The sequence below is a fragment of the Astyanax mexicanus genome, chromosome 16, assembly GCF_023375975.1.
Source record: "Astyanax mexicanus isolate ESR-SI-001 chromosome 16, AstMex3_surface, whole genome shotgun sequence".
NCBI classification, from domain to species: Eukaryota; Metazoa; Chordata; class Actinopteri; order Characiformes; family Acestrorhamphidae; genus Astyanax; species Astyanax mexicanus.
This window is the reverse complement of record NC_064423.1, coordinates 38672513-38683634: the sequence shown is the minus strand read 5'-3', so window position 1 is coordinate 38683634 and position 11122 is coordinate 38672513. Positions and strand designations below refer to the sequence as shown.

Sequence of the window (11122 nt, the reverse complement as noted above, 5' to 3'; positions counted from 1 at the left end):
AAAAATAAAATCAGAACCAAATAATAAAACAGTTATAATATATAAATAATAAAAATAATAATTAAGGAAAGGTCTAATTAAAAGCTAATGTAAAAAGATATAATTTTAGCTTTTTCTTAAAAATAGTAAAATAGTTTGCTTGACAAATATTTACAGATGTATGAATGTGCAAAACCATTAACTGATTTATAGACTAATAATACAATCTTAAAATTGACTCTAAAAAGAAACAGGTAGCCAATGGTGGGAAGCTAAAATTGGTTTGATATGTTCGTGTTTTTTGGTATGTGTCAGTAATTTTCTTGCTGCTGCATTTTGCACAAGTTGGAGTTTATTTATTGTAGCATTAGGAAGTCCTGTTAGTAGTGCATTGCAGTCAGTAGTCAATGTGAGAAAAAACAAATGCATGTATCAGCCTTTTGGCATCATCTAACTGAAGATGAGATCCTACTCGTGTAATATTTCTTAAGTGATAAAAGGCAGTTTTGATGATCTTGTTTATATGAGGTATGAATGAGTGTTTGTATGAAAAGACACATTATACTGATATTGACCTTTTAAACAGATATGATATAATCCTGCAGCTGTGTGTGGTTATTAATGTAGGCCATGACTCTCTGCCCTCCTGTGAGAAACAATCTAACAGCATTCAGACACTTCAGACACGTGTCTGAGAGATCTCAGTGCTGCCAGTAGAGGGCGCTATAATCCCAGATACTGCAGTTCATTCAGTACTGATACTGAGAGCAGCGCAGGAGATCAGCTCATAAAAAAAAAAACCTCTAACACTACCTGATATACAGAGCAGCTAAACCACTGAAGAGAGGATTATTAAAAACTATCAAAAAGAGATGTAAAGAGAAAAACAGACAAACAGACAAAAAATAAAAAAATAAAGAACAGAAAGACAGAAAGAAAAAGCACCAGAAATAAATAATAAAAGAAAAAGAAAAAAAAACAATGAAAGAGAAAGAAAAAAAACAGTGAAAAAGAAAAAAGACAGAGACAGACAGAGAGAGAGAACAAGAAAGAAAAAGCATTAAAAACTATTAAAGACGAAAGAAAGAAAGAAAGACAAAGAAAAAGAAAAAGAGGAAAAAGTAAATTGAAAGAGAAGAAGGTAAATTAAAAAGAGAAAAAGATAAAGGAAAAGAAATACAGAAACAAAGGATAAAGAGGAAAAGAAGGAAAAATGCAAAAACAAAGAAAATGGGGTAAAAATTACAAAAGAAAGAATGAAAAGCAGAGAAAGGGGAAAAAAAGAAAAAAGAAAGGAAAGAATAACAAAACTTAAAAAAGACAAAAGCAAAGAGCAAAAAGAAAGAAGAAAGAGAGACAAAGAAAGAAGCGAAGAAAGAACAAAATAATGCTGAGAGAGAATGAAAAAATATAGCAATAAGGACAGACAGAGAAGAAGAAAGAGAAAGACCATCAAAATAAAAAAATGAACAAGAAATAAAGTGAAAATTAAAGAAAGAAAAAGAAATAGGAAATAAAGAGATAGAAAGAATGTGAATAAAAGAGAAAGAAAGAAAGACAAAGAAAAAGACAAAAAAGTAAATTGAAAGAGAAGAGGGTAAATTAAAAAGAGAAAAAGATAAAGAAAAATAAATAAATAAAGAAATAAAGAAAGAAAGAAAGAAAGAAAGAAAGAAGAGAAAAAGAAGGAAAAATGCAAAAACAAAGAAAGTGGGGTAAAATAACAAAAGAAAGAATTAAAAAAGAGAAAGGAGAAAAAAGAAAGGATAGAATAACAAACTTTAAAAAGAAAGACAAATCAAAGAGCAAAAAGAAAGAAGAAAGAGAGACAAAGAAAGAAGCGAAGAAAGGAGCAAAATAATAGTGAAAGAGAAAGGAATAAAAATAAAAAATAACAATAAGGACAGACAGAGAAGAAGAAAGAGAAAGACCATCAAAATAAAAAATGAAAAAGAAATAAAGTGAAAATTAAAGAAAGAAAAAGGAAAAGTAAATAAAAAGATAGAAAGAATGTAAATAAAGAAAGAAAGAAAGAAAGAAAGAAAGTAAAATATAGAGAAACCAAGAAAGAAATACAGAACAAAATAAAGGAGAAAGACAAAGTATAGAGAAAGAAAGAATAAAAGAAAGAAAGTAAATGAAAGAGACAGAAATACAAAACAAAAGAAATGAAAGAAAATATACATAGAGAAAGAAAGAAAGAAAGAAAGAAAGAACAGCTAGAGTGGGAGTGAAGTGTACCTAGGAACTGAACTCCGAAGTAGCAGGCCTCGGTCAGGAGAGTCCACTGGATGATGACCTTCTCAGCGGTGTAGAGGCCGTTCCACAGGATTAACGAGATACCTGCACACACACACAGACCAGGGTTCAAACACTTACGCACCTGATTACATCATACTAACCAAGAATTCTACCAGTCAGGTATAAAGGGGCAGTAAAGCCACTCCACTGAAGAACAGTGTTATAAGAGTGAGTTTTTAGTGAAGTTTCTCCAGCACTAAGGCTGGGTGCAGCAGCATTAGCATTAGCCGCTAACTGCAGTACTAGTTCTTTTAACCGTTCAGAGATGAGTATTATCAGCCTGTAGCCTACTGCTTACCCCGGCTAGCACTGCTGGAGTAGCATTAGCATTAGCCGCTAACCGCACTAAGCGCTAGCTCTTTTGCTGTTCATAGACTAATCTATAAGCGTTGTAGTCTCCACATTTACAGTGTAAAAACAAGCTACATGGGGTGAACTGGTACTCCTCAGTGTGTAGCGCTATCGGTTAGCAGCTTATGCTAATATTGCTGCACCCAGCCTTAGTGGAAATCTGTAAATCTAACCTGTTAATAAACAGAAGTGCTTTACTCACCCAAATAAACAGTTTTCAGGAGAGAAATTGGTGTAGATTAACATCCAGTACTTATTTGACTAAAATAATTACAATTTTGTTTACTTAGCTTAGTTTAGCTTTACAGGTCTTGCCACCCAGAGGCGAGACCTGTTGAATTAGAAGGAAAACATGGCGACACCCCTGTTCCTTACTAGTATTGCATAATACACCTTATGTGATATAAGGTGCACCTTATGTATATATATATATATAAAAAAAATAGACCAGAAAATACAGTGTGCCTTATAATCCGGTGCATGCAATCAGAGACACACTGCTGCAGTATTGTTGCCAACTCTTCAGTAAGGAAAGTAGCTATTGGCTGTCCTAAAAGTCGCTAGAAGTCGCTAAATGACGTCATCGCATAATTTGAATAACCCATTTTTTTGAAGCTGTAAAGGATTACGGTTGTGGGAGAGAAAAAAGTGAGTAAAAAACACGTTAAATATTTTACAAATGTGACAAAATTTTACAAATATTTTACAAAACCTATTATAGACAAATTGTTCAATGGTTCAATAGATATTTAGCTTTTTACAAAGAGGCAGACACTGTGGAGGAGGTGAGTGACTGACTGAGACTGTGTGAGTTCAATTCAGTGATTTCTTTTCGTGTCACACTGAAGACACTTATATTTATATCCTGCTTTGTAAATATGGGGCGTGGTCAGTCAGCGGCGGCTGTGGGCACGCACAGTTTATTTACAGTGTGTTGGTGGAGCGGTGTGGGTGTGCTCTGACTGTGAGAGACTGCACTGTGAGTGTTGTGGGCGGGGCTCACGGCAGCCCCCGCTGCTTGCTGCGGACAGTAACTGAACAGCATGTGTTTATCTCAGAGTCACCAAAAGTCTCCAATTACACCACAAAAACTCGCTAGATTTGTCGCTAGTCGCTTTTTTACAAAAAAAGTCGCTAGAGGGTCTGAAAAGTTGCTAAATATAGCAACAAATCGCTAAGTTGGCAACACTGTGCTGCAGCTGCAGCTCAGTCAATCAGCTCTCCCTCCAGCCCCGCCCCTAAACCCATACATCACCTAGTGTCCCTCCCAAACTAACCCTCCAATTTTTTTTTTAAGCATTTTTCAAAGTGTAGCTGAGGTTTAGTTCCCCTTTAAAATTCAAAGGATGGTCCTTTATAGAACGTGGGCTTTCTGACAGGGGTCCTGATTTCACTGTAGGAGGAGGAGAAAAAAAAAAAAAAAAAACACGAATAGAGAGTCCCTCTGATCTCCTCCCACGTGCCGGATATGGATATCACAGAGACCAGCGTCTTCATCGCCCCTCCTCAGCACCATCTGCCAGCAGGATTATCCCAGCCCCGCTGGAGAGGTTCGCACCACCTCAATGGCCTTTGATGTGACAGAGGAACAGTCACACCTTGCTGCTCGGTGGGAACACAAGGTACCAGCCTGTGCCAAGAACCAGCTCTCAAACAAAGACCACTGGAGCTACTGTAGCCCAGGAGCCGCGCGGGCTGAGAGACGTGGGATACAGCCGCATTAAACCAGCACCAACGTAAACATGCAGAGGCTGGTTCAATCAAATAAAGCACTGCTTACATTTAGAGCCAGAGGAGCTTCTGAAACAGGAGAAAGATGGATAGTGCGTATCATCCCATTACCAGGCTGATCAGTCTTCCAGCTCAGGGGAATGCTTTAATCTAAACAGATGAGAGGGAAATATTCACTGCATGGTACTGCCAGCCAAGCCAGAGGGCAGAAAGACAAACTAACTGGTATCCTATTGAATAAGAAACACAGTAAATCACCTACGATTATACTGCCACTAAACAGGGGAAATATGTATTTGATACACTGCTGATTTTGCATGTTTTCCTCATCTATAAATTCAGCTCTCTCCAAATATTTTCTATTGGGTTTCTATTGGCTAGCTGCCCTGGCTGTGTTGCGGGTCATTGTCATGCTGGAAGACCCACCCACAACACTCTTCAATCTTCAATGTTCTTACTGATGGAAGAATATTGTTGGCCAAAATCTTGCAATACATGACCTCATTCATCCTTCATTGAATGCAGTGCATTCGACTTGTCCCTCTTCGCAGAAACATCATCCTCGCCTATAGCACAGTTAAACCTGAGAGGGTGCTGCAGCAGAGGAAATGACAGCAATAAAAACGTCTTTTAAAGGTTAGGAAAGGTTTTTGAAAGGTTTATAAAGATTGTGGGGAGCACTGGTATGTTTATTTACTTCAAAGGAACTCATTTCAATTATCAATGGAAAAAAAATTGTTTACAGGAGGTCTATCACAACCAAAATTTTTGCTAGTTGGTAGGTGATCAGATACTTATTTCGTTGCAATAAAATGCTAATTAATTATAAAAAAAAAAAATATATATATATATATATATATATATATATGTATATATATATATATATATATATATATATATATATATATATATATATATATATATATATATACATATATATATATATATGTGTGGACATCCAGGACATTCTGCAGACACATGTAATGCCTCTCACCATATCAGGGCTTCCAACAGGTATTTTTTTCAGCAGGATAATGCTCACCCACACACAGCAAAACAGTTGCCAGATTTATCGCCAATCTAGCATTTATGGGAGCAGCTGGAAACGACAGCTTCAGCAACCTACGAGAGTACAGCAGGATCTACAGGCCCAGCTGTAACTTACACAGATTCTGTACACTTCCATACCACAGCATCTTAGGCTACGTTCACATCACCAGGCTGAAGTGACACAAATCTGATTGTTTTGCTCAATGTGGCTCAGGTCAGATTTTTTCATTTCTGTATGAATGTGCCAAATCAGATTTTTTTCAAATCAGATTTGAGTCACTTTCACATGTGGTCCTAAATTGGATATGTATCAGATCCATGGACATGGGACATGAATGTGAACGGTCAAATCAAGCGGAATTCATGCGTCTTTATGCTTTTATGCATTAGCGCTACGTGCTTCTCTCTCGAACCCACACTGCATCTCTTGGTGCAGCTGTGCAGCTATAGCTGCAAAAAAAACAGCAAAAGCAAACCACCTGGCCTTTCTTCACCTCCTGGACCTGAACATGAACTTCAGAGCAGCTGTTTACTGTCTCTCCACTCCAGCAAAAGATGCTCCACATATGAGCTGCGAACTAATCCATTTATAACCCTTTATAAAGCTACGAGTCATCCCTCAAATATGAGTTTTTTTGTTGTTAGTAGAGAATTTTTCACAATAAACATATACTTTAACTCTAATATTATAGTCTAATCATTACATTCAGACATATAAAGCTTCATTCCATTGCAACTATCTTCCAGCTAACTCCTTGTCATACATTATCAGACATCCTGTGGCTTTCTGCAGGACATCCAGGAGAAGGGGGCATGATTAGGTGGTGTTGCTGCACGTAACTGACCCAGACTTGGCGGGGGGGTGATTAAAGGGCCTACTGCTGCCGCTCTGCCCAGCAGCCCGCCCTACATGAGTCCGAGAGGGCCTATACACAGTCATCCATTTTTAAAGCTTCGGCTTTAAATATTCATACCTCTTACAATCCTACTTTCATCCAGCACTGAAAATAAAGTAGGGCACCTCCATCTACGGAGCCATGAATAGATTAATTCATTCTTCAGTGAGTGAGAATAAAGAGGGGTCGTGCTACTACACTGAGGCACGGCGATGCATATGATAGACTGGTGCAGCCTTTATGAATAGATATTGGTATACCCATGTAGGGCTGGGCGATGTGCCTTAAACACATATATATCTTGATTTGCTGAGAAGAAATGAAATGAATGCAATCAACCGTTTTTGATGGTTAACTGGCAACACGTCTTTCACATCTCTGAGGAGGAATTTTTGTCCACGTTTCTTTACAGAATCGTTTTAATTCAGACGCATTGGAGAGTTTTCCAGCATGAACGTCCTGTTTAAGATCATCCACAGCATCTCATTCAGACTTTGATTAGGTCACTCCAAAACCTTCATGTTGCTTTTATTGAGCCTTTTAGAGCTGAACCTGCTGGTGTGCTTCGAGTCATTGTCCTGCTGCAGAACCCAAGTATGCCTGAGCTTAAGAGCAGAATTAATTCAATGCTGTGTGAGTTTTAAGCTAGATGCAAATTGACACACAACTTCGAAAAAGTTCAACTTTTGTCTCGTAATTCCACACGTAATTCAATAATCAAGATATTTGATGGTAAATGTGAGACAATCCTTTGTAACCTGTTAGGTCAGCAGTGTTTTTTATCTTGGAACTCTCCCATGGAGACCATTTTCACCCAGTCTCTTTAATATTATTGAATCATTAACACAGTTAATGACCTTAGCTGAGGCAAGTAAGACCTGCAGTTCTTTAAATGTTGTTCTGATTTCTTTATTGTGACCTCCTGGATGAGTTGTTCATGCCCTTTTGGAGTAATTTCCATAGCCCAGTCATTCCTGGGAAGGTTCACCAGTGTTCCATGTTTTTTTTTCCTCCATTAGTAAATAATAGCTCTCACTGTGGCTCTCTGGAGTCCCAAAGCTTTAGAAATGATCTTATAACATTTTCCAGGCTGATAGACTATCAATGACTGTTTTTTTCATCTGTTGTTGAGTTTATTCAGATGGGGGTATAATAATGTGCTTCTTTTTGAGATTTCTTGATTCTACAGGTCTGGCTCTGAACTCAGTTTTGGGGATGGGCAATTACTTTTTAATTTCGGGCCCGGTTGAGTTGATAGATGGCTAGAATTGTCCATTTAAACAGACAAGCAACGTTCAACAGAAATCTCAACCATATTCAACACAGCAAACGCCACATACTTATCTAACCATATCCAGCAGGTCAGTGCAGTGCTTTTTTAAGCTACCATGAGACATGGCAAAAGTCATAGGACACGATAATTATTCAAGTCCCATAACATGTAGTATATCAGTGTAGATACTAGGCCAACAACACTAGATATTTAAAGGATGAACCTACTTAAAAGAGCTCCTCCGTACAGTCTGATGGAGATCCGGGTGGTGGTGAGCTCAAAGATGACCTCGTAGAGTTGGTTGGGGAAAGTCAGGGCCTGAAACCAACAGCAAACTATTATTCATAGTGTACAAAGTTACAGAAGGTCCTGAGGTGGTAATGGGTTTTTGTTTAGATGATATATTGTTCCAGAAATAATTGTGATAAACAATATTAATGTTATGTTACAAAAAATTAAATGGCACTGTTACAATAATAATATAATAGCATAATACTGCATTAACACCCTTTAAAAGAGAAAATTAATTACTTAATAATAATTTAGTACAGGTCCACATTGAACACTCACACCAAACTAAATAGTGTAGCCAAACCAAGTTTTAAAACCCTTAAGCTCAAGCTAAAACTAATTAAGGCTCTTAATTAATTGTGTTTCACACTCATTTCAGGATATCCAACAGTAGTGCTGTGTGATATGACGATAAATATCGCTATCCCTATCGTTTCTACAGTAATTTCATCAATTATTTATGCAAATATATAAAGTAGGCTACGATGAGATGTATTGGCCTGGTCACTTTGCATAAACTTGTTTTATATAAGTGGTAATAAAGTAATCTTCGCAAAAAAGCTTCATAATGTGGTTATTAAACTCATGAGAGCTGAACAATGGAGACGCATTGTTTTAAAAATGAGCTACTGCATCTACCTCATCTGCAGTGTTGGGAAGGTTACTTTTAAAATGTAATCCCTTACAGATTACTGATTACATCACTCAAAATGTAATTTGTAACGTAATCAGTTACATTACTTCAAGTGAGTAACGTAATCTGATTACTTTGGATTACTTTAAATATTGTCATTTTTTTAAGCCTGAATGAATGTAACAAATAGATAAACAAATAAAACAGCCTTTTCAATCACTCTATAAAAATACTTATGAAACCATTTCATCAAACAATTTTATGAAACACTTCTATAAATTGATGATAAAACCATTTAAAACCAAACAATGTAACAACAACCGTAAGCTATCTATTTGCAGGTTTGCCTCCAGTGTTAATTTTGACAACAAATTGTGATTTAGTTTTAGTCATAGTCTTGTGACGAAAATAGTATTTAGTTTTAGTCACAATTTAGTCATCTGAAATGTTTTTAGTTTTAGTCGACTTAATGTCATAAGAATATAGTCGACTAAAACTACAGTAAATTTAGTCGACTAAACTGTAAAAGGGTGTAAATGTAAATGCTTTTTCATCAGTTCCCTTGAATTATTAACTCTACATGTATACGAAATGAAACGTTTAATAACCACTTGAGTAATATTGTTAATGTTTGAAAGTGAAATATATTTATATATGATTTAATGTATATTATTATTATTATTATTATTATTGTAGGTGTGTGACTATACATATTTTACATTTAAAATTTTGCTCTAGAAATCAGGTCATAAAACAACTGAATAGTTAAATTATAGTTTAAACAGAGCTGTAGATGCAAAAACTTTTAAAGGATCTAGTTTCATCTCCAGCAGTAACCCAGCACAGGAGAGGCGGGTACTCCACCTTCGCTAAAGTAGCAGTGATTGGATCTCTTCCTAACTGGTCCCTACCTTTCACAGACCTAAATCAGTTCTGATTGGATTTCGTCCCTGCCAAACATTTTCGTCTCTTTTTTATTCGTTGACCAAAATGTCAGTTAATTTCGTCTCGTTGTGTGAGCGTGGAGCCGCTGTGAGCCGCTGCCCCTCCTCCCTGTGTGTGTGTGTGTGAGTGTGTGTGTGTGCAGCGTGACGGGAGGAGGGGCAGACAGTTCCCCTTCATATCAGAGCGTATTCACCGCAAAATGTTATTTGCGTTTTGTCAGTGTTGGATTGGAAGAGCAAAAATAGGAAAGTACCGCAATGTAATCCTTTTATTTTAGCAGAGTAACTGTAATCTGATTACCACTTACTGAAGCAGTAACTGTAACGGATTACAGTTACTTATAATTTGTAATCTGATTACGTAACGCCGTTACATGTAATCTGTTACTTCCCAACACTGCTCATCTGTTTTCATTTAATACATATATATTGCTGCAATAAAAGGTAGTAAATCTCATTTGTGAATGTTGGGTTTAATGTCACTTTGAAATAAATTTGGAATATGTGGTATATCATGATACATATTGTTATCGTGATATAAAAAATTCCATATCGTGATATATGCTTTTTCCCCATATCGCCCAGCACTATCCAACAGTATTGCATTGCCCATATCTTACGGCTCTAGTTAGAGGTGGGCAATATTACAATATTTTATCAAATTGATTAAAATTAAAGAACACTGGCCCAACTGCAAATTCCATTACAAACATTGTAATTAATCAATTTAACTAAATAAAGTTTAGAAAAAAATACTCAGCATTGGACTAATTATAAGTATTTTATCATTTTATCATAGTTTTTCAGAAGCTGTCAGTACTAATGCATTTTGACTGCAATCATGTGTTTTGAGGTAAATAAGGTAATCTAATTTGAGGAAATATTGTGATTTAATATGCAAAAAAAAAAAAAACACCACTTATTTATTATGAGTTTCTCCGATTTTACTGGAATCTAATCAAGAGGAAGATGGATGATCACAAGCCATCAAACCACCAAACTGAACTGCTTGAATTTCTGCACCAGGAGTAAAGCAGCATAAAGTTATCCAAAAGCAGTGTGTAAGACTGGTGAAGGAGAACATGATGCCAAGATGCATGAAAACTGTGTTTAAAAAAAACAAGGTTATTCCACCAAATATTGATTTCTAAACTTAAACTTAAAACTATATGAATATGAACTTGTTTTTTTTTATTATTATTATTTCAGCCATTTCTCATTTTTTGCACATAAATGCTCTAATTGACAATATTTTAATTTGGAATTTGGGAGAAATGTTGTCTGTAGTTTATAGAACTAAACAACAATGTTCATTTTACTCAAACATAAACCTATAAATAGCAAAATCAGAGTGGTTTTTAAAAAAAATTTTAGAGCTGTATTTGCTATATTGTCAAGGCATACCACTAGTAAATATGCACCTTTATTGACGCATTGATTGCTGTGTGCCTGGCTAAAATATTAATAAACAAACACACACGCAATGAAACACAATGGGGGTTATTGAGGTCAGCAAAAATCACTGGGGTCATGTCTATATATTGCACAATAAGTCGATATTGTAATGATTGTGACAGGCCTTCCACCAGTGGGCTTTACAGCAGCTCTGCTGCAGCTCATTCCAATTAGTGGAAGTCAGCACTCCTACAATGTTTAAAGCCCCACAGGCTTA

At 36.3% G+C, this 11122-nt stretch overlaps 1 protein-coding gene across 2 annotated transcripts in view; it reads right to left on the bottom strand.

Annotated features, from left to right (window-relative positions):
* tp53i11a (tumor protein p53 inducible protein 11a) overlaps positions 1 to 11122 on the bottom strand; it is a 79136-nt gene that overhangs the window by 5121 nt on the left and 62893 nt on the right. For both annotated transcript variants that reach the window (XM_007232903.4, XM_007232904.4), the window contains exons 5-6: positions 7809 to 7899; positions 2221 to 2322 (exon numbers count right to left, since the gene is read on the bottom strand). In XM_007232903.4, the coding sequence (XP_007232965.2) occupies positions 2221 to 2322; positions 7809 to 7899 (193 nt within the window). The remainder of the gene's footprint in view (positions 1 to 2220; positions 2323 to 7808; positions 7900 to 11122) is intronic.